This window comes from Coregonus lavaretus (genome assembly GCF_964263955.1).
Source record: "Coregonus lavaretus genome assembly, contig: HAP1_SCAFFOLD_3257, whole genome shotgun sequence".
Classification (NCBI taxonomy): domain Eukaryota; kingdom Metazoa; phylum Chordata; class Actinopteri; order Salmoniformes; family Salmonidae; genus Coregonus; species Coregonus lavaretus.
The window spans coordinates 1,635-26,646 of NW_028165811.1; the positions used below are offsets into that span (position 1 = coordinate 1,635).

Below are 25,012 nucleotides of genomic sequence, written 5' to 3' on the forward strand. Positions count from 1 at the left end.
ACAAAAGGCAAGATAAGCCTCATTCAACATACTAGAAAGGCTGATGAGGGGAGAATTAAAAAGTGGGAATCATCTGTTTGCCAACATTACAACAACAAAGAAGTTACTAAACATCTAACCCCTACCCTTTTTCTTATCGGACATCATTACACACGCGATAAAAGAGCACAATATGTAGTGCACATTTTTCCCCCCCCAGCTTGGCAACAAAAGTTAGAGGCTTTTCACCTTGAACGAGCCGAGTACCAAGTTCGACTTTATGGTCTCAGAGGGTTTTGAAGCAATAATCTAACATAAGACATGAAAACTGTACATTGATAATACCCAGCCTACCAGGGTTTAATTTTTTTTTACCTTGAATGAGCTGTGTACCAATGTCTCATCCAAGTCGATCACTACACACTTCTTCCCATAGTCTGATATGTTCATCTCTGGTAGGAGGAATTTGGCTGGAGGCTGAAGGAGAGAGAGAGAGAGAGAAGAGATTATATGTTAGAGAGCGAGGTAGAGAGAGAGAGAGAGAGAGAGAGGGAGAGAGAGAGGGGGGGAGCGAGAGAGAAGAGAGAGGGAGAGGGGGGAGAGAAAGAGAGGTATAGAGAGGAGAGAGAAGAGCGAGGGACAGAAGAGGGGAGATGGGAGAGAAAGAGAGGAGAGCGAGAGAGGGGAGAAAGAGAGAGAGAGAGGAGAAGGAGAGAGAGGAGAGAATGAGAGAGAGAGAGAGAGAGAGAGAGGAGAAGGAGAGAGAGGGGAGAGTGAGAGAGGGGAGAAGGAGAGAGAGAGAGAGAGAGAGAAAGAGAGGGGAGAAGGAGAGAGAGAAAGAGAGGGGAGAAGGAGAGAGAGAGGGGAGAGAGAGAGAGAGAGAGAGAGAGAGAGAGAGAGAGAGAGAGAGGGGAGAAGGAGAGAGAGAGAGAGAGGGGAGAGAGAGAGAGAGAGAGAGAGAGAGAGGAAAGAGAGTGGGGGAGAGGGAGAGAGAGAGAGAGAGAGAGAGAGAGGGGGAGAAGAGAGAGAGAGAGAGAGAGAGAGAGAGAGAGAGAGAGAGAGAGAGAGCGAGAGAGAGAGAGAGAGGGGGGGGGGGAGAAGGAGAGAGAGAGAGAGAAAGAGAGAGAGAGATAGAGAGGGGAGAAGGAGAGAGAGAGATAATTATTCAACACATTGAGATATCATTAGTTAATGTGTGATTAGCAGCCCGGTATAAATAGTGAGTCTGATGTTTCCCATGAAGAAGGAAGAACGGAGAGAAACATGAACACTAGCGCTAGCTAACACTGTGGAACTGTCTGTGGTTCTCTCTTTTGCACAGATCGGGTCTACATCAAACAGAACCAACAACACTCCGAGGACTGAAGCTACCCATCCCTGCATGGAGCGCATTCTCTCCTGGCATCACCTCAGAACAGGAATCCCCTCCACAAGAGTCCCTTCCCTTCTCATCTCTGTCCTTCCCTCTCAACACCAACCCAGTGTAATATAGTGTGTTTAATCCCTCCAGTCTAATCTGAAGAGATTAAAGTTAACCATTTTCACACATTCTGACAGACAGTAACAGGTCATGTTGCGGTCAATCATTACAGACAGCCTGCGTCCCATTTTTTAAAAATATGTTTTATTATTCCCCGATACAGGGCACTACTTTTAACCAGGGAATAGGGTGCAATTTGTGACGCAACCAGACTGACAGGCAGGACCACTTTCCAGGAAATCACTTTCTGTCGTTCACAGGAACACAGACTATATTAACACCAGATCACTGTCGCCAACTGCAATTTCCTGCATGGACCTGAAGTGATATTAAATGGAAGCCATGATGGTGCTAGTGAGAGATGGACATGCAGCAGATCTACCCTAATCCATTTAAAAAGGTAACAGGAGATGATCATATACAGTGGCTTGCGAAAGTATTCACCCCCCTTGGCATTTTTCCTATTTTGTTGCCTTACAACCTGGAATTAAAATTGATTTTTTTGGGGGGGTTGTATCATTTGATTTACACAACATGCCTACCACTTTTAAGATGCAAAATATTTTTTGTGTGTGAAACTAACAAGAAATCATTTTAAAAAAACTGAAAACTTGAGCGTGCATAACTATTCACCTACTTTGTAGAGCCACCTTTTGCTGCAATTACAGCTGCAAGTCTCTTGGGGTATGTCTCTATAAGCTTGGCACATCTAGCCACTGGGATTTTTCCCCATTCTTCAAGGCAAAACTGCTCCAGCTCCTTCAAGCTGGATGGGTTCCGCTGGTGTACAGCAATCATAGTCATACCACAGATTCTCAATTGGATTGAGGTCTGGGCTTTGACTAGGCCATTCCAAGACATTTAAATGTTGCCCCTTAAACCACTCGAGTGTTGCTTTAGCAGTATGCTTAGGGTCATTGTCCTGCTGGAAGGTGAACCTCCGTCCCAGTCTCAAATCTATGGAAGACTGAAACAGGTTTCCCTCAAGAATTTCCCTGTATTTAGCGCCATCCATCATTCATTCAATTCTGACCAGTTTCCCAGTCCCTGCCAATGAAAAACATCCCCACAGCATGATGCTGCCACCACCATGCTTCACTGTGGGGATGGTGTTCTCGGGGTGATGAGAGGTGTTGGGTTTGCGCCAGACATAGTGTTTTCCTTGATGGCCAAAAAGCTTAATTTTAGTCTCATCTGACCAGAGTACCTTCTTCCATATGTTTGGGGAGTCTCCCACATGCCTTTTGGCAAACACCAAAATTGTTTCCTTATTTTTTTCTTTAAGCAATGGCTTTTTTCTGGCCACTCTTCCGTAAAGCCCAGCTCTGTGGAGTGTACGTCTTAAAGTGGTCCTTTGGACAGATACTCCAATCTCCGCTGTGGAGCTTTGCAGCTCCTTCAGGGTTATCTTTGGTCTCTGTTGCCTCACTGATTAATGCCCTCCTTACCTGGTCCGTGAGTTTTGGTGGGCGGCCCTCTCTTGGCAGGTTTGTTGTGGTGCCATATTCTTAATAATGGCTTTAATGGTGCTCCGTGGGATGTTCAAAGTGTCGGATATTTTTTTTATATTTCTCCAGAACTTTGTCCCTGACCTGTTTGGAGAGCTCCTTGGTCTCCATGGTGCCGCTTGCTTGGTGGTGCCCCTTGCTTAGTGGTGTTGCAGACTCTGGCGCCTTTCAGAACAGGTGTGTATATATACTGAGATCATGTGACAGATCATGTGACATTTAGATTGCACACAGGTGGACTTTATTTAACTAATTATGTGACTTCTGAAGTTAATTGGTGGCACCAGATTTTATTTAGGGGCTTCATAGCAAAGGGGGTGAATACATATGCACGCACCACTTTTCCGTTAATTATTTTAACGTTTTATTTTAAAGTTTTTATTAAATTTTCTCACTTCACCAATTTGGACTATTTTGTGTACGTCCATTACATGAAATCCAAATAAAAATAAAATTGAAATGACAGGTTGTAATGCAACAAAATAGGAAAAAACGCCAAGGGGGAATTAATACTTTTTGCAAGGCACTGTACAGTGAACAGTGGCCACTGCAACTAGTACCATCTGTTCCCTGCCTTGAGGCCGAAGCTGAATCTATGTTTAATGGGCTTTAGGCTCAGACACAGACAGTGGTAGGCGATCTAGCCAGTGTTTATCTTAGTAACTAGATAACAAGCTCTCCTTTAATACCCTATATTAGCTTAATGGGATCAATCACATCCTACTCTCCATGAGAGCAGAAGGCTATGGCCGCATCCCAAATAGCACCGTATTCCCTATGTAATGGACAGGGCTCTAGTCAAAAGTAGTGCACTATGTAGAGAATAGGGTGCTATTTGGGATGTAGCCCGTAGACTACAAGAACCAATAGGATTGAAGCCCCTCACAGAGTAAGCCTATGTCTGCAAGACAAATCGGGGCAACTTTTTCATAGTGCAAAAGCAATGTATTAGGTGCAGAATGTAGCATAAACCTCATTGTAGGCAGACAGCAGGACTTAAATGACAATTTCCTTCTTGTGCCTTAAAAAGAAGCAAACATGTCGCCCCTACAGCTACATTTATTGTTCCTTGTCAAGACGTGTTCCAAGAGGCCATAGTGGATTCTTCTAGTAAAGGCGGTCTTGGCTGCGAATTGACATTCTACATAATTGATGGGCAGGATGTCTAGGAGGTTCAGTTACGCTGTTTACCTAGAGAGCGTCTCATTCTGGTCCCAACAGATTATTACGTTGTCTGTCTGTTAAACCAAATGAAGACAACTCATTAGAGCAATACAAGAGAAGTAGTAGAAACTCAACACGTCGCTAACTGGCTTTAGAAGAAATGGAGGAAGATAGATCACACTAGATTGGTCAGGCTGGCAGTTAGTGTTGTTAGGAAGTTTTCAAAAGGCAACCAAACCACTGTATCACTCATGCAGGCGATCCCAATTAGCTTGAACACCATTTGATTGTTTACAAACGCCTTAAATTAAGCCCACCACCACGCAAAATTCTGATATAAGAGGACTTCAGTCCCAGAGCTAGGACTGCACAATATAGCCAATAAAATCGAATTGCGAATTGCGTAACAAATATTGCAATTTTACTTGCGATTCTAGATCAAAACACTTGGGTAAACTGTTGCAATCATAGAAATAGAACGATCGTTCTAATTTTATGGTTGGAATACAGTGGGCACTTGGAATGCAGTTTTGTTGGCATGACAACGGAAGTAAGGGAGGAGATGGTTGTGACAGAGTAGGAACCAAAGTGTTGGTCAGTGTTTCCCATCGGACCCTAATTAGATTTAAATAGATAGGTACATTCATGCAACTATTTTAGAATATTCTTTGCCTCTCTGATTAAGAACAAGCTGTTGCACAAACAATGCTGATATACCCCACCACTGGTACCGGCCTGTATTAGAGAAAAAGTTTGCTAGCAAGATTTGCTCCATCTCAGTGGATTTCGCTAACCAGCTAGCTAGCGATTAGCATTAGGGGCTAACCCACATTTTTTGGGCATATTTGCAGCTTAATATCGCAATTTCTATTAAAATTGGATTAATCGTGCAGCCCTACGTACAGCCAAGACATTCAGAGCAGCACTGATTCTCACAGATACAGAGCCGAATCTTAGACTTGAGATCTATGCCTATAAGTCACATTTTCACTTATATCTCATTGACAGCAATGAATGACTTAATGATTTACACGATAGTCAATAGTCAGAGTTAGAATCACAGATCTCAAGTTGTTTCATGCAGACGGATCTCAAGTTACGATTCAGCCATTTAAGGACACATGCAGAAGGAAAGATAAATAGTGATACATACACTAAGGATAGGAATAACCTCGACCTGGTCAAACTAGACACAGAGAGAGAGAGAGAGAGAGAGAGAGAGAGAGAGAGAGAGAGAGAGAGAGAGAGAGAGAGAGAGAGAGAGAGACAGACGGAGCGAGACAGACAGAGAGAGAGAGACACAGACGGAGCGAGAGAGAGACACAGACGGAGCAAGAGAGAGACAGAGAGAGAGAGACAGACGGAGCGAGAGACACAGACGGAGCGAGAGAGAGACAGAGACAGACGGAGCAAGAGAGAGAGAGACACAGACGGAGCGAGAGAGAGACAGAGAGAGAGACAAACGGAGCGAGAGAGAGAGAAACGGAGCGAGAGAGAGACACAGGCGGCGCGAGAGAGAGACAGAGAGAGAGACACAGAGCGAGAGAGAGAGACACAGACGGAGCGAGAGAGAGACAGACAGAGACAGATCGAGAGACACAGAGAGACAGAAAGAGAGTGAGAGAGCACGTCACAAACATGGAAACATAACAGTCAATGTTGAAACAGATTTTCTGGAGTTCTTCAAAGACACTTATCTTCTTCATTGTTTATCTGCCGCCTAGAAGTAGTGTGTGTGTGTGTGTGTGTGTGTGTGTGTGTGTGTGTGTGTGTGTGTGTGTGTGTGTGTGTACAGTACCAGTCAAAAGTTTGGACACACCTAATCATATTTTTACTATTTTCTACATTGTAGAATAATAGTGAAGACATCAAAACTATGAAATACCATATATGGAATCATGTAGCAACCAAAAAAAGTGTTAAACAAACCAAAATATATTTTATATTTGAGATTCTTCAAAGTAGCCACCCTTTGCCTTGATGACAGCTTTGCACACTTGGCATTCTCTCAACCAGCTTCAACTGGAATGCTTTTCCAACAGTCTTGAAGGAGTTCCCACATATGCTGAGCACTTGTTGGCTGCTTTTCCTTCACTCTGCGGTCCGAATCATCCCAAACCATCTCAATTGGGTTGAGGTTGGGGGATTGTGGAGGCCAGGTCATCTGATGCAGCACTCCAGCACTCTCCTTGGTAAAATAGCCCTTACACAGCCTGGAGGCGTGTTGGGTCATTGTCCTGTTAAAAAACAAATGATAGCCCCACTAAGCCCAAACCAGATGGGATGGCGTATCGCTGCAGAATGCTGTGGTAGCCATGGTGGTTAAGTGTGCCTTGAATTCTAAATAAATCACAGACAGTGTCACCAGCAAAGCACCATCACACCTCCTCCTCCATGCTTCACGGTGGGAAATACACATGCGGAGATTATCCGTTCACCCACACCGCGTCTCACAAAGACACGGTGGTTGAAACTAAAAATCTCACATTTGGACTACAGACCAAAGGACACATTTCCACCGGTCTAATGTCCATTGCTTGTGTTTCTTGGCCCAAGCAAGTCTCTTCTTCTTATTGGTGTCCTTTAGTAGTGGTTTCTTTGCAGCAATTCGACCATGAAGTCCTGATCCACACAGTCTCCTCTGAACAGTTGATGTTGAGATGTGTCTGTGACTTGAATTTTTGAGGCTGGTAACTCTAATGAACTTATCCTCTGCAGCAGAGGTAACTCTGGGTCTTCCATTCCTGTGGCGGTCCTCATGAGAGCCAGTTTCATCATAGCTCTTGATGGTTTTTGCGACTGCACTTGAAGAAACTTTCTAAGTTCTTGAAATGTTCCGTATTGACTGACCTTCATGTCTTAAAGTAATGATGGACTGTCGTTTCTCTTTGCTTATTTGAGCTGTTCTTGCCATAATATGGACTTAGTCTTTTACCAAATAGGGCTATCTTATGTATACCACCCCTGCCTTGTCACAACACAACTGATTGGCTCAAACGCATTAAGGAGGAAAGAAATTCCACAGATTAACTTTTAACAAGGCACACCTGTTAATTTAAATGCATTCCAGGTGACTACCTCATGAAGTTGGTTGAGAGAATGCCAAGAGTGTGCAAAGCTGTCATCAAGGCAAAGGGTGGCTATTTGAAGTATAATATAAATATATTTTGATTTGTTTAACACTTTTATGGTTACTACATGATACCATATGTGTTATTTCATAGTTTTGATGTATTCACTATTATCGTACAATGTAAAAAATAGTTAAAAAAACAAAAGAAAAACCCTTGAATGAGTAGGTGTGTCCAAACTTTTGACTGGTACTGTATGTTACATGGCCGTGTGTATCTGCATGGCCGTGTGTGTATGACATTTCTATGTGTGCGTCCATGTGTCTGACTTGTCCGTGTGTCTGTGACTTGTCCGTGTGTCTGTGACTTGTCCGTGTGTCTGTGACTTGACCTTGTGTCTGTGACTTGTCCGTGTGTCTGTGACTTGTCCGTGTGTCTGTGACTTGTCCGTGTGTCTGTGACTTGTCCGTGTGTCTGTGACTTGACCTTGTGTCTGTGACTTGTCCGTGTGTCTGTGACTTGTCCGTGTGTCTGTGACTTGTCCGTGTGTCTGTGACTTGACCTTGTGTCTGTGACTTGACCTTGTGTCTGTGACTTGACCGTGTGTCTGTGACTTGTCCGTGTGTCTGTGACTTGACCTTGTGTCTGTGACTTGACCTTGTGTCTGTGACTTGACCTTGTGTGTACCTTTGGTGGTGTCCCATTCTCCTCTGGGGCAGGAGGCAGGGAGGTGGTTGTGTTGTTGGAGGCAGGAGGCTCCACATTGTACTTCCTAAAGCAGCAGAAGAACGTACTGAAGATGCCTCTGCTCCTCTGCTTCTTCAAACTGCTGTTGGACTGGGACACTGGAGGGGGAAATAGAGGGTGAGACATTAAAAAACGTTATGAGTAAAGAAACAGAGCTACTGAAGATTCCTGGACTCCTCTGCTTCTTCAAACTGCTGTTGGACTGGGAGACTGGAGGGGGAACCTAGAGGAGAGGAAACACTAAGGTAGGTATAGCCTAGTCTATACAGCGGTCGCGTTAATGCAGAATTATTTTTATGGAATGCATTTTATTTTTATCCAGAAAATAAAAATAAAAAATGAAACACAGAAGAAGCATCTTGCAGCGTTTTGTAAATGCAGATCTAAAATGCTTCTTATTGTAATTTCTGCTCAGCTACAGACTCATTTTGTGCTTCAGTTGCACTTCTCCACTCAGATGAGAAATCTTTGCTCTTGTTTTTCAGACCAATCAATGTCCCACATTGATGACCAGGAATTGGATCAGCAGACAGCTCTGATTGGTGGCAGAGAGAAAAAGGACATGGTTCCTTTCCACCAGTAATTACAATGCAACAGTAACTGATAGATTAATTTGTGTATTAAAAGTAATGACTAAAGGGTTTCACCCCAAATACAGTAGAAATGTGTATACGATATTCAAATTATCATGTAGTGTCAACCCACTAACAGAGGGGGTACTAAAACATTCAAGGGTAAAGAAGAAGGCGGGAACTGTTTTAAGAAAGCCACCTAAAGGTGGGAGGAGCATAGTGCCTTTGTTTGTCAAGAAGTATAAAAACAGTGTGTATGTGTTTTTAGCGGCAGAGCTCTCTCCATGAATAAAAATACAGATAAGACTTGTGAGTTGTGGACCTTGAATCATTGATGATTAAAACCAGAGCCTTACAACCTCTGGTAATGATTCAAGCTTAGGTTGAATTAGAGATAGAAATTCACTTGACAGTAACTTCAAGCAAAACATTAGGAAATGTAGCTGGCTACATTTTTTCTACGGTAAACATAAGTAATCTGATGGCCGTGCATCATCTTTGCAAAAAATACCTTGCTCTTTCATTGTATGCCAATTTACTTATGTGTGGCTGCTAGCCAAATAGCGTTGCACTTCTGTTGTCATCTGACGAAAACTATGCTATTTTCTGTCTAATGTTTAGCATTAATGAATTTAGTTGCCTGCCCCATATCGCTCTATAGAAAGCAAAAAAACCACTGTTGCCTTTCAATATAAAACAAAGGTGAAATGGTTTAAAACGCACGTTTTTGATGGTCTGCGTTTTGAAAATGCTGATTTCTGAACGCTAACGCGACCCTGCTATCGCCTTCTTTAGACTGCTGGTTGACTGGGATACTACAGGGGGAAGCAGAGTAGAGAAACACTAATCAAGGAATGGATGCATCTCTTGCACACTAGATGCCGGACTCCTCTGTTTCATCTTTAGACTGCTGTTGGACTGAGAAACTAAGAGAGTAGAGACGCACTACTAAGCTAATCAATGAACAACCCTCAACTATATTATTGAGCAGAAGTATAGCATTCTGGGAAAAACAGAGGAGAGAGAAATACTAATGAATGAATGAGCCTCTTGCTAGCTTAAATGTAGCAAAGCGCAGTGGAAGAGGGTCTATAACATTCTTTATAGCTCGCCGCTTTCCTGCAACAGAAAACAACCCATGTTATGACGGTAGCAGAGTAGCTGTTGTTGACCCTGGTGTGTGACAGACTAAACCACTGATCAGAAAATAACCGGTGACATCAGTCACACATAGCCTGGCTGTAGGCTGTAGTCTCTCTCTCACTCACTCACTCACTCGGTCTCTTCCCGCTTCCCTGCGACCCCCCCCCTCATCTCCCTCTACCCACAGCCCCGTCAGTCAGTCTGGCTGGTCGTAGGTGCATCCACTTTGAGGGCTTGCCTGCCTCTATAGACAGGGTCTAGTTTGGCAGGTGAGGGAGTACAGCAGCCTGAAAATGGTGAGAAAGGGAGAGAGAAGAGGGGGGAGAGAGAGAGAGAGAGACCCCCGGTAGAACCAGCCTATACAAGGCCGCATTCCTCTCCCTCCCTCTCTCTCCTCCTCCCCTCGAGCGAGAGCTGCGGTCGGTCCACCCACGCTCACACACACACCCAGTCACCCGCCCCTCAACACTCCCAGTCAAACCCCCCTCCCCGTATCCCGTACACACAACTAATATAACTTGATTTGGGACGCAGACAGGATGTCAAATCACCATCACTTCACCTCTAAAAGGATTGGAGTAATCTCCTGACAAAATAGACATTATTCCAATGGAGTCACATCTATCAGGGCAGAGAGCAATCAGATACCATGATGATGGAGTCACATCTATCCAGGCAGAGAGCAAATCAGATACCATGATAATGGAGTCACATCTATCCAGGCAGAGAGCAACCAGATACCATGATGGTGATGATGGTGTCACATCTATCCAGGCAGAGAGCAATCAGATACCATGATGGTGATGATGGTGTCACATCTATCCAGGCAGAGAGCAATCAGATACCATGATGGTGATGATGGTGTCACATCTATCCAGGCAGAGAGCAATCAGATACCATGATGACATCCCAGTTACATGAGTTCTCTCTCTCTCTATTACCCAGTCTCTCTCTCTCTATTACCCAGTCTCTCGCTCCTCATTACCCAGTCTCTCTCTCTCTCTCTATTACCCAGTCTCTCTCTCTCTCTCTCTCTCGCTCTCTCTATTACCCAGTCTCTCTCTCTCTCGCTCTCTATTACCCAGTCTCTCTCTCTCTCTCTCTCTATTACCCAGTCTCTCTCTCTCTCTCTCTCTATTACCCAGTCTCTCTCTCTCTCTCTCTCTCTCTATTACCCAGTCTCTCTCTCTCTATTACCCAGTCTCTCTCTCTCTCTCTCTCTATTACCCAGTCTCTCTCTCTCTCTCTCTCTATTACCCAGTCTCTCTCTCTCTCTCTCTCTCTCTATTACCCAGTCTCTCTCTCTCTATTACCCAGTCTCTCTCTCTCTCTCCTCATTACCCAGTCTCTCTCTCTCTATTACCCAGTCTCTCTCTCTCTATTACCCAGTCTCTCTCTCTCTATTACCCAGTCTCTCTCTCTCTCTATTACCCAGTCTCTCTCTCTCTCCTCATTACCCAGTCTCTCTCTCTCTATTACCCAGTCTCTCTCTCTCTATTACCCAGTCTCTCTCTCTCTATTACCCAGTCTCTCTCTCTCTATTACCCAGTCTCTCTCTCTCTATTACCCAGTCTCTCTCTCTCTCTCTATTACCCAGTCTCTCTCTCTCTCTCTATTACCCAGTCTCTCTCTCTCTCTCTATTACCCAGTCTCTCTCTCTCTATTACCCAGTCTCTCGCTCTCCTCATTACCCAGTCTCTCTCTCTCTATTACCCAGTCTCTCTCTCTCTATTACCCAGTCTCTCTCTCTATTACCCAGTCTCTCTCTCTCTCTCTATTACCCAGTCTCTTGCTCTCCTCATTACCCAGTCTCTCGCTCTCCTCATTACCCAGTCTCTCTCTCTCTATTACCCAGTCTCTCTCTCTCTCTCTATTACCCAGTCTCTCGCTCTCCTCATTACCCAGTCTCTCTCTCTCTATTACCCAGTCTCTCTCTCTCTCTCTATTACCCAGTCTCTCTCTCTCTATTACCCAGTCTCTCTCTCTCTCTCTATTACCCAGTCTCTCTCTCTCTATTACCCAGTCTCTCTCTCTCTCTCTATTACCCAGTCTCTCGCTCTCCTCATTACCCAGTCTCTCGCTCTCTATTACCCAGTCTCTCTCTCTCTCTCTATTACCCAGTCTCTCGCTCTCCTCATTACCCAGTCTCTCGCTCTCCTCATTACCCAGTCTCTCTCTCTCTATTACCCAGTCTCTCTCTCTCTCTCTCTATTACCCAGTCTCTCGCTCTCCTCATTACCCAGTCTCTCGCTCTCCTCATTACCCAGTCTCTCTCTCTCTATTACCCAGTCTCTCTCTCTCTCTCTATTACCCAGTCTCTCTCTCTCTCTCTATTACCCAGTCTCTCGCTCTCCTCATTACCCAGTCTCTCGCTCTCCTCATTACCCAGTCTCTCTCATACACTTCTTATTATCCAGTCTCTCTCTCACTCACCTGTCTGTCGTTCTCTCTCAAATTCCCTGACTGTGTCTGTCTCTCTCACACTGTCTCAATCTTCTCTCCCTCCCCCTCTCTCCCTCTCCTATCATCACCCTCGCTCCACTCTCTCCCCCGCGCTCCCTCTGGCTTCCTGTCAAATTAATGACTGCTCCTCTCACTTCAGTATGTTGGGTATTTAAATCTCTCCTTCAATCTAAGACCGACAGGGAGAGAGAGTTAACGAACTAGCCTAGGCATCCATCAATCCATCGATGAAAGAGCTGGTCTATAGAGCATCAAGATTAGAGCACGACCGATACGGGAGTTTTGGATCCGATACCGATTTCTGATTTTAGAGTGGAATATTCACCAATATTTTTATCATCATTATAGAAAATTAAATAAAATCTGTATGGGAGTTGATGTGGAAACCGGCTTCTAGGGGCAACAGTGAACGCTGTTACCTTCAAGTAGGTTTTGGTTTGCTAGGGCGTTGAGGACAGGGATGGTGGATGGGCGTCAGCATCTGCTTCTGATTCCAAAGGTCGCAAGTCAGAATCCAGCGATAGAAAGTTGTTTTTGAGATTTTTGTTTTAAGCCTCTCTTAAACCTTAACTCTTACCTTAACCATTCGGAGTTAATGCCTAAACTTAACCTTAAATTTTGCAACAACTTCGAAATTTGACGTTCGAGAAACACGGATGAATGTCTAACGCTGACGTGAGGCTGTGAGAGCTAGTTGCTTAAAAAAAACCTAGAAAGATACTCAGAAAGCTGATTTCTCAAATTTGAGGAAAGAACGTTCATGTAAACACCACATAACATTCAAGAGCCCCACAAAGACGATATTTTTCAAGCAATATGAATCCGGTTAGATGGTGAGCCTACTAAGGCTAGAGATACAGTTGGTCTTCAACGATGAGTCATCAGTGAGGAGGTGGAACACCACTAGTGAAGGAGACATTTCTGCGCTTCATAAAACATCCACTGCGCTTCAGAGGACTTCCACAGCGCTCCAGAGGACTTCCACAGCGCTTCAGAGGACTTCCACAGCGCTTCATAGGACTTCCACAGCGCTTCATAGGACTTCCACAGCGCTTCATAGGACTTCCACTGTGCTTCAAGGCTTGCTATAAAATGACATGGAACGACCCATATCATGCTAAAATTAGGCAACGACGAGCTGGCCGGGGCGACGAGGCCGTTCTGTGCTTCCTATGTATGACTCATCACACACACAAACTAACATCAACCAGGACCGGCTCTGCTCAGTCCGCTGCACGGCTCCAAATATAGCCCACAGCTGGGGGAGGATGCCGTGCACACAGACAGACAGATGAAGGGAACTGTCCAGTACTATAGCCTACCTATACAAACAGAGTTGGTTTATGCTGCTGGCTGCATACACACCAGGGTTTCCTTTAGAACTTGACTGACCTTCACAGAGCCCTGACCTCAACCCCCCCACATCGAAACACCTTTGGGATGAACACACATTTTGGAAGAAGACCTTGACAGTCAAATACATTTGTCAATCTACACAGGAGAGCACAAATAAAATCACTTGTGGTCCCAGTTGTTCTGGAAAGCAGGCAGCCGCTCGTTCCATTCAACACCAGACTGTTCACAAACGCACACACACACACACACACACCACACACACACACACACACACACACACACACACACACACACACACACACACACACACACACGCACACACACACACACACACACACACACACACACACACCACACACGAAAATAAGGCATTAGGGAGAAGGTGCAACAACAGCTTCAGCATGGTCTAACCATTTCAGGAGAATGTGTTATTCCAACACCAAAGCAGCTTGCCAACCAGCCCGCCTCTCTGCCAGAAGGCGTGTGTGTGTGTGCGCTACGTGCGTCGCAGTCCAGTCTCGTTGGTTTGTGGTTGTTGACACATCATATAAAATTGTTTGCTTGTGTAAGATTTGGGATGTGCTTCCCCTGGTCCACACAGACTGGTCCTGATGTTCTTCCCCTGGTCCACACAGACTGGTCCTGATGTTCTTCCCCTGGTCCACACAGACTGGGCCTGATGTTCTTCCCCTGGTCCACACAGACTGGTCCTGATGTTCTTCCCCTGGTCCACACAGACTGGTCCTGATGTTCTTCCCCTGGTCCACACAGACTGGGCCTGATGTTCTTCCCCTGGTCCACACAGACTGGTCCTGATGTTCTTCCCCTGGTCCACACAGACTGGTCCTGATGTTCTTCCCCTGGTCCACACAGACTGGTCCTGATGTTCTTCCCCTGGTCCACACAGACTGGGCCTGGTGTGCTTCCCCTGGTCCACACAGACTGGTCCTGATGTTCTTCCCCTGGTCCACACAGACTGGTCCTGGTGTTCTTCCCCTGGTCCACACAGACTGGTCCTGATGTTCTTCCCCTGGTCCACACAGACTGGTCCTGATGTTCTTCCCCTGGTCCACACAGACTGGTCCTGATGTTCTTCCCCTGGTCCACACAGACTGGTCCTGATGTTCTTCCCCTGGTCCACACAGACTGGTCCTGATGTGCTTCCCCTGGTCCACACAGACTGGGCCTGATGTTCTTCCCCTGGTCCACACAGACTGGTCCTGATGTTCTTCCCCTGGTCCACACAGACTGGTCCTGATGTTCTTCCCCTGGTCCACACAGACTGGTCCTGATGTTCTTCCCCTGGTCCACACAGACTGGGCCTGATGTTCTTCCCCTGGTCCACACAGACTGGTCCTGATGTTCTTCCCCTGGTCCACACAGACTGGTCCTGATGTTCTTCCCCTGGTCCACACAGACTGGTCCTGATGTTCTTCCCCTGGTCCACACAGACTGGTCCTGATGTTCTTCCCCTGGTCCACACAGACTGGTCCTGATGTTCTTCCCCTGGTCCACACAGACTGGTCCTGACGTTCTTCCCCTGGTCCACACAGACTGGTCCTGATGTTCTTCCCCTGGTCCACACAGACTGGTCCTGACGTTCTTCCCCTGGTCCACACAGACTGGGCCTGATGTTCTTCCCCTGGTCCACACAGACTGGTCCTGTACTGCCTTAGCTGTGTACTACTAGAGGTGTGAACCATTAAACAGTGAAGGATGTCTGCACAAAATAAATGCACTAAAATGAAATATAATATTCTATCACAGTGGTCTGCTAGCAACAAGACCTTCTCAGCACAAATGTAGTCATCTAAATTCAAAGCTTTTTCCAATATTACAATGAATGTAAGGAGTAGGCTATGTATGCAGTGTTGTTGAAGTATCCAAATCAACGTAAGAAAACAAGGGCATGCCTGTTGAAAAGATGTCTAGTCATTATTAGCCTGGTTCTGTATGGTATGCACATTAAGGGACAGGCCAGGTCATTACTTTAAAAAAAAATATATAAACCGAAATTGGTGCGACCAAAAAAATTACTGTTGTCTATTAACAATGACAAGCCACCGGGGTCTGACAACTTGGATGGAAAATTACTGGGGATAATAGCGGACGATATTACCACTCCTATTTGCCATATTTTCAATTTAAGCCTACTAGAATGTGTGTGCCCCAAGGCTTGGAGGGAAGCAAAAGTCATTCCGCTACCTAAGAATAGTAAAGCCCCCTTTATTGGCTCAAATAGCCGACCAATTAGCCTGTTACCAACCCTTAGTAAACTATTGGTAAAAATGGCGTTTGACCAGATAAAATGCTATTTTACAGTAAACAAATTGAAAACAGACTTTCAGCACGCTTATAGGGAAGGACATTCAACAAGCACATCACTTACACAAATGACTGATGGTTGGCTGAGAGAAATTGATGATAAAAATATTGTGGGGGCTGTTTTGTTAGACTTCAGTGCAGCTTTTGAAATGATCGATCATAGTCTGTTGCCGGAAAAACGTATGTGTTATGGCTTTACACCCCCTGCTATATTGTGGATAAAGAGTTACCTGTCTAACAGAACACAGAGGGTGTTCTTTACTGGAAGCCTCTCAAACTTAATCCAGGAAGAATCAGGAATTCCCCAGGGCAGCTGTCTAGGCCCCTTACTTTTTTCCATCTTTACTAACGACATGCCACTGGCTTTGAGTAAAGCCAGTGTGTCTATGTATGCGGATGACTCAACACTATACACATCAGCTACTACAGCAACTGAAATAACTGCAACACTTAAAGAGTTGCAGTTAGTTTCAGAATGGGTGGCAAGGAATAAGTTAGTCCTAAATATTTCCAAAACTAAAAGCATTGTATTTGGGTCAAATCATTCACTAAACCCTAAACCTCAACTACATCTCATAATGAATAATGTGGAAATTGAGCAAGTTGAGGTGACTAAACTGCTTGGAGTAACCCTGGATTGTAAACTGTCAAGTATGAAAATGTATGCACTCTGGATAAGAGCGTCTGCTAAATGACTAAAATGTAAAAATGTAATGGTCAAAGCATAGATACAACAGTAGCTAAGATGGGGAGAAGTATGTCCATAATTAAGCGCTGCTCTGCCTTCTTAACAACATTATCAACAAGGCAGGTCCTACAGGCCCTAGTTTTGTCACACCTATACTACTGTTCAGTAGTGTGGTCAGGTGCCACAAAGAGGGACTTGGATAAATTGCAGTTGGCTCAGAACAGGGCAGCACGGCTGGCCCTTAAAAGTACACGGACAGCTAACATTAATGACATGCATGTCAGTCTCTCCTGGCTTAGAGTGGAAGAGAGATTGACTTCATCACTGCTTGTTTTTGTATGAGGTGTTGACAAGCTGAATGTACCGAGCTGTCTGTTTGGAATACTGGCACACAGCTTGGACACTCATGCATACCACACAAGACATGCCACCAGAGGTCTCTTCACAGACCCCGAGTCAACAACAGACTATGGGAGGCGCACAGTACTACATAGAGCCATGACTACATGGAACTCTATTCCACATCAGGTAACTGATGCAAGCAGTAGAATCAGATTTTTTTTTTAAACAGGTAAAAATGCACCTTATGGAACAAATGCCTTGGCAGCAGCTAATGGGGATCCCTAATAAATACAAATACAAACCATGTTCTGGTGCCACCAACTGAAAACGTTTGTAGCACCAGTGGAAAAAGTTATGAACCCCGGCTATAACAGATTCACTGCAGTACCTCCAGGACTAGAGTTACAGTGCATTCGGAAAGTATTCAGACCCCTTCAATTTTTCACAATTTTGTTACGTTACAGCCTTATTCTAAAATGGATTAAATTACACGCAATACCCCATAATGACAAAGCGAAAACAGGTTTTTAGATTTTAAAAACAATTAAAATAAAATAATAAAAAGAAATACCTTAATACCTTATTTACATAAGTATTCATAAGTATTGCTATGAGAGACTCGAAATTGAGCTTAGGTGGTGGTACTCTGTAGCTCAATTGGTAGAGCATGGCGCTTGTAACGCCAGGGTAGTGGGTTCGATCCCCGGGTCCACCCATACGTAAAAATTTATGCACACATGACTGTAAGTCGCTTTGGATATAAGCGTCTGCTAAATGGCATATTATTATTATTATTATTATTAGGTGCATCCTGTTTGCATTGATCATCCTTGAGATGTTTCTACAACTTGATTGGAGTCCACCTGTGGTAAATTCAATTAATTGGACATGATTTGGAAAGGCACACACCTGTCTACATAAGGTCCCACACTTGACAGTGCATGTCAGAGCAAAAACCAAGCCATGAGGTCGAAGGAATTGTCCGTAGAGCTCAGAGACAGGATTGTGTCAAAGCACAGATCTGGGGAAGGGTACCAAAAAATGTCTGCAGCATTGAAGGTCCCCAAGAACACAGTGGCCTCCATCATTCTTAAATGGAAGACATTTGGAACCACCAAGACTCTTCCTAGAGCTGGCCGCCTTGCCAAACTGAGGGGGAAAAGGGCCTTGGTCAGGGAGGTGACCAAGAACCTGATGGTCACTGACAGAGCTCCAGAGTTCCTCTGTGGAGATGGGAGAACCTTCCAGAAGGACAACTATCTCTGCAGCACTCCACCAAATCAGGCCGTCATGGCGTCACATCTGGAGGAATCCAGGCACCGCTCATCACCTGGCCAACACCATCCCTACGGTGAAGCATAGTGGCGGCAGCATCATGCTGTGGGGATGTGTTTCAGAGGCAGGGACTGGGAGACCAGTCAGGATCGAGGGAAAGATGAACGGAGCAAAGTACAGAGAGATCCTTGATGAAAACCTGCTCCAGAGCGCTCAGGACCTCAGACTGGGGCGAAGATTCACCTTCCAACAGGACAACGACCCTAAGCACACAGCCAAGACAACGCAGGAGTGGCTTCGAGACAAGTCTCTGAATGTCCTTGAGTGGCCCAGCCAGAGCCCGGAGTTGAACCTGATCTAACATCTCTGGAGAGACCTGAGAATAGCTGTGCAGCGACACTCCCCATCAAACCTGACAAGAGCATGAGAGGATCTGCAGAGAAGAATGGGAGAAACTCCCCAAATACAGGTGTGCCAAGCTTGTAGTGTCATATCCAAGAAGACTCGAGGCTGTAATAGCTGCCAAAGGTGCTTCAACAAAGTACTGAGTTACGGGTCTGAATACTGTAAATGTATATCAGTTTAAAAAATTTATACAAAAAAAAAAAAAAAAGTTTTTGCTTTGTCATTATGGGGTATTGTGTGTAGATTGATGAGGAGGGGGGGGACGATTTAATCTATTTTAGAATAAGGCTGCACCGTAACAAAATGTGGAAAACGTCAAGGGGTCTGAATACTTTCTGAATGCACTGTATGTATTTTACTGCAACACTGCATCCAAGTTTCTTAACATAGGCGTTTCAAAAGAGCTGTCAGTCAAAGCTCCCAGCCCACTCAGGACGTCTTTTCAAACTTCCTGGTAGTTAGCCGTGAGAGGTCTTTTCAAACTTCCTGGTAGTTAGCCGTGAGAGAGAAAGTACTTTCTATCCCCTAATATAGTATTAGGTGACCTATAATATTCTAGTCACTCAAAAGGCTATTTTACATGGACATCAGAGTAACTGAGACTATGGGGCTAGTCAAATCTGGCCAAAACTAGTCAACAACAGGACTATTACCTGTAAGAATTGTGAGGATAATGGCAACGACATAATAATAAAAAAACTAATATACCCCCGCTCTAACCCCTTTCCCAGCCCCCCAGCCCCCCAGCACCATACCCCAGCCCCATACCCCAGCCCCCCAGCACCACACCCCAGCCCCCCAGCACCATACCCCAGCCCCCTAGCACCATACCCCAGCCCCCCAGCACCATACCCCAGCACCATACCCCAGCCCCGCAGCACCATACCTCAGCCCCCCAGCACCACACCCCAGCACCACACCCCAGCCCCCCAGCACCATACCCCAGCCCCCCAGCACCACACCCCAGCCCCCCAGCACCATATCCCAGCCCCCCAGCACCATATCCCAGCCCCCCAGCACCATACCCCAGCCCCCCAGCACCATACACCAGCCCCCCAGCACCATACACCCCAGCCCCCCAGCACCATACCCCAGCACCATACACCCCAGCCCCCCAGTACCATACACCCCAGCCCCCCAGCACCATACCCCAGCCCCCCACCCCCCACCCCAGCACCATACCCCAGTCCCCCAGCACCATACCCCAGCCCCCCAGCACCATACCCCAGTCCCCCAGCACCATACCCCAGCCCCCCAGCACCACACCCCAGCCCCCTAGCACCATACCCCAGCCCCCCAGCACCATACCCCAGCACCATACCCCAGCCCCGCAGCACCATACCTCAGCCCCCCAGCACCACACCCCAGCACCATACCCCAGTCCCCCAGCACCATACCCCAGCCCCCCAGCACCATACCCCAGTCCCCCAGCACCATACCCCAGCCCCCCAGCACCACACCCCAGCCCCCCAGCACCACACCCCAGCCCCCCAGCACCATACCCCAGCCCCCCACCCCAGCACCATACCCCAGCCCCCCACCCCAGCACCATACCCCAGCCCCCCACCCCAGCACCATACCCCAGCCCCCCAGCACCATACACCCCAGCCCCTAGCACCACACCCCAGCCCCTAGCACCACACCCCAGCCCCCAGCACCACACCCCAGCCCCCTAGCACCATACACCCCAGCCCCCCAGCACCATACACCACAGCCCCCCAGCACCATACCCCAGCACCATACACCCCAGCCCCCCAGCACCATACCCCAGCCCCCCAGCACCATACCCCAGCCCCCCAGCACCATACCCCAGCCCCCCAGCACCATACCTCAGCCCCCCAGCACCATACCCCAGCCCCCCAGCACCATACCCCAGCCCCCCAGCACCATACACCCCAGCCCCCCAGCACCATACCCCAGCCCCCCAGCACCATACACCCCAGCCCCCCAGCACCATACACCCCAGCCCCCAGCACCATACACCCCAGCCCCCCAGCACCATACACCCCAGCCCCCCAGCACCATACACCCCAGCACCATACCCCAGCCCCCCAGCACCATACCCCAGCACCATACCCCAGCACCATACCCCAGCACCATACCCCAGCACCATACCCCAGCACCATACCACAGCACCATACCCCAGCACCATACCCCAGCACCATACCCCAGCACCATACCCCAGCACCATACCCCAGCACCATACCCCAACCCCCCCAGCACCATACCCCAGCACCAACCCCAGCACCATACCCCAGCACCATACCCCAGCCCCCCAGCACCATACCCCAGCCCCCCAGCACCAACAGGGTAGTTAGCCTATATTTAGCCAGCCTGGCAGGCAGCAGCAGCTTTAACAGTGGCTGTAGAGTCGACAGAGAGAACAGAAGGACACTTGTGTTTGACGGCGGGCCGGGAGAGCAGAGGTGGACTGAGGCCAAAAGGTGGTGGCTAATTCTGTCCCTGGCAGTTGGTACGGTGCTTGTTCTGCCATTAACTTTAGCCTACTTTATTCACGTTAGCCTACTAACCAAGACTCAAAAGACAGTTTGGGACGTGCATCATGGTCAAATCAACTGCTTGAAAAAGGTAAGAAAATGACACCCATTTGTACAACGCAACACAAGGAGGATATATTTTTTTCTCATGCATGTGAAATCCTAAATCAGACGGAACAGACGCAGCCTACACAACACAGGCGAAAAAACAACAATCCCTTCACTCATACAATCCTATTTGCAATGTTAATGTTTGCGTTGGCCCCTGAGGAACTGTTCTGTGTGACTCATTCAGTGCGAGAGAGAGAGAGAGAGAAACCGAGAGCGAGCAAGAGAGCATGGATGGATAGGAGAGATATGTTGGATTAGGGAAAGAACGCGAGTGAAGGAAGCAGAGCAGCAAAACACAACCAGTTTGAGAAGCAGCAGCACGGAGCTCTGCTTTCAGTGGCCTGGCCTCAAATATGACAACCACAGAGACACTCCCTCTCCCTTCATCCCTTTAACCTCCCTCTCTCCCCAGCCTCTCAAGCTCACCCTCTCTGGGTCAGTGCCATGGGGAGTTAAGAGTCATCTGAGCCGGCTCTGAACTGAGAAGAGGGCCTGCTCTCCGACCTACTCACATCTAAACTACGGCATACAGACACTCCTTGTTCGTTACTTCAGTCAGACTCAGAACTGATTGTAGCATCAAATGAACTGTTGTGGGTGTACTGAAATTAGGGCTGGGTGATAAATTAATTGAATTAATTAAAATATGAATCCCATTTAGACACTCACACCAAGCCCCTCCCCCTGCCACTCACACCAGGCCCCTCCCCCTGCCACTCACACCAAGCCTCTCCCCCTGCCACTCACAACAACAGAGATGAGAGATTCACGTCCTCCTATCTCACAAGTGGATTCAACTCACTATTTGCATTTGAGGTTTGGTCCAACAGAATCGGTCATTTGGACACAAACAAACAAACATTTTACTGTAATAGAGGGGGCTTTAAATTCATAAAAAATATTTGGTAGCACTAAAAAGTTTAGGAGCACCACATGAAATTTAGGAGCCCCCAGAGAATAAGATTGTTTAAATTGATTGGGATAGAGCCTATATTGGGGCTATATGAATTCTTGCTAATTTTGAAGAACATGCTGTGCGCCCTAGAAACTAATATGTAACACTGTAAAGACATTCATTTTACATTTACATTTACGTCATTTAGCAGACGCTCTCATCCAGAGCGACTTACAGTTAGTGAGTGCATACATTTTTTATTTTATTTTTTATACTGGAATCGAACCCACAACCCTGGCGTTACAAACGCCATGCTCTACCAAATGAGCTACATCCCTGCCGGCCATTCCCTCCCCTACCCTGGACGACACTGGGCCAATTGTGCGCCGCCCCATGGGTCTCCCGGTCGCGGCCGGCTACGACAGAGCCTGGATTCGAACCAGGATCTCTAGTGGCACAGCTAGCACTGCGATGCAGTGCCTTAGACCACTGCGCCACTCGGGAGGACGCATTCATATATTATAAAAGCGAAAATGTCATTGAAATTAGTCATTTGTAGTAAAGGGGTGGGGGGGGTTTCAATAATATTGGTCAAGTATATCAGGTGATCTACAAATAAGTTTAGTTTATATTCATGTTTACCAATACTGATACCTGTTACGTTTTGGTCCCGTCTAATCATTTCTGCAAGCGGTTTAATTGCCAGTGCAAACAGGAGGGGGGAGAGGGGACATCCCAGTCTTGTGCCCCTTTCTAAAGCAATTTCATCAGATAATGTATTATTTGTGTATATTTTTGCTTTAGGACATTTATATATATATATTTTTTAATGTATTATTTCAGATGGAAAATTGAAAGCTTCCAAAGTTTTGAATAGAAAAGGCCATTCAAGGCAGGCAAAAGCCTTTTCGGCATCAGCCGCCATTATTGATAAATCTATATCTTGTTTTTTAGCGTATTTGTATTAAACTGAAACCCGTTCTTGTATTTGTTTGTGTCTATTTTTTAAATAAACCGTTTAATTAATATGTATCAAGTCTGGTAAGACTTTTGCCATTCTATTGCTTATGAGCTTTGTTATTATTTTGTCACTATTTATTAAAAACTGGGGTCTGTAAAATCAGCAGGAGACTTCAGATTTTCCTGGTTTTAATATAACGGAAATAACCGTTTGATCAACTGAACTAGGAATCACTGAATTGAGTGACGTGTGTTGTTATGGGTGTAAATAGTGCTTAATAGCTTTTCTCCGCACAACTGTTTTAACAGTGGCTCATTTTTTATTCTTGGGTGATCTCTGTTTTCAGTGATTATTTTTTTGACTGCTGATAATTACTTCAGGGTTGTTGAGTCTAAAAGAAAGGCTGTAGGATCAGTCCAACTGTTGTTTAATTCTGATTTATATAGATTTTCATATAAGATTTTTTAAATGGTAATTAAAATCACATTGTTGTTTGTCATTCATGCATTTGCGTCTTTATCTTATAACATTATAACTGGTTTGGTGTGGATTAGTTTTGTGAGGGCTGCGAGATGTTTACCAGGTTTATTTGCCATTAAAATAGTATGCTTTATTTGAGTTAACCTGTAGTTCTCTTCAAAAGTAAAAAGGCCATATTCCTGCTTAAATTCTTCTGCAAAAAACATTTTCAGAATACTCTAAAATCTCAGGATATAAAATGAGAGTGGGAAAAATTAAAAGAATAACTCACGATCTACTGCAGTCCTTTAAGCGGACCACAAAAACAGAGCAAATACTTAGGATGCTTAATAAGTGACAAAAAACAACAAATATATCCCATTACTCAACAACATGAAAGCAGATCTAATTAAACGGAACAATCGTCCCATAAATCTTACAGGCTATAATAAACCTCTTCAGAATGGCATGGCTCCCAATTTTCTTATATTTATTCTCGGTAATAACAATTACCCCACCGAAGACATTCTAAAAAAAAAAAAAAAGGTATACTCAGAATAAAAAGGGAAAAGTTTTACATTTTCCAAAGTCTGAGGGTGTTTTTAACCTTCCAGACTTGGAATTGTATCAACTCGCTACCCAGGGCTTTTATATAGTTAAATGCACTAAAGAGGAACAATGGGTAACATATTGAAGATGCACATTCTCATCCCCAGAATCTTTTCACTTGTCTATTTTAAAGGCTAAAGCTAAGAACATGAACAACTTCATAGTTAAGAACACTATAACAATGAAACTTTTAGACAATAATCAATATCACTTCCTAAAAACACAACCCTATGGAACAATCCTTGGATAGCTTTTCAGAATTCCCTGATAAATTGGTACCCATGGAAACTAAAGGTATAGAAACTGTAAATGACTTGGTAACAGGAAATACATTTATTTCCATGACAGAATTAAAAAGCAATTTTGGACTGCCCCATGTAGATATTTTCAAATACATGCAACTTAAAAGTTTCATAAAGACATTTTGATTCGAAATCTTTTGGACATCAGAGCAATCTTGAGGGAATCATATTTGAGTCAGAAAAATAAATTCATATGATAGGTAATATATACAAAACCTTGCAGAGAGCCGATCCAACTGAAAATCTATTAGTTTTTTTCTTCTTCTATTGCAACCAAGACTTAAAAATAAACGATATTGGCACAAGATGGAGGGAATGTTGGAACATAACTAACATCATTACGGGGCCCTTGCTCCACAGAGCCAGACGGGGCCCTTGCTCCACAGAGCCAGACGGGGCCCTTGCTCCACAGAGCCAGACGGGGCCCTTGCTCCACAGAGCCAGACGGGGCCCTTGCTCCACAGAGCCAGACGGGGCCCTTTCTCCACTTCCACAGAGCCAGACGGAGCCCTTTCTCTACTTCCCCAGAGCCAGACGGGGACCTTTCTCTACTTCCCCAGAGCCAGACGGGGACCTTTCTCTACAGAGCCAGACGGGGCCATTTCTCCACAGAGCCAGACGGGGCCCTTTCTCCACAAAGCCAGACGGGGCCCTTTCTC

The 25,012-nt window shown here is 45.8% G+C and overlaps 1 protein-coding gene across 1 annotated transcript in view; it reads right to left on the reverse strand.

Moving 5' to 3' along the window:
- Positions 1-354: 354 nt before the first annotated feature.
- LOC311115455 (CTD small phosphatase-like protein) overlaps positions 355-25,012 on the reverse strand; it is a gene marked incomplete at its 3' end in the record, with an annotated part of 39,171 nt that continues 14,513 nt past the window's right edge. Inside the window, exons 2-3 of the mRNA XM_084190634.1 lie at positions 7,890-8,047; positions 355-456 (exon numbers count right to left, since the gene is read on the reverse strand). Coding sequence (XP_084046760.1) covers positions 355-456; positions 7,890-8,047 — 260 coding nt within the window. The remainder of the gene's footprint in view (positions 457-7,889; positions 8,048-25,012) is intronic.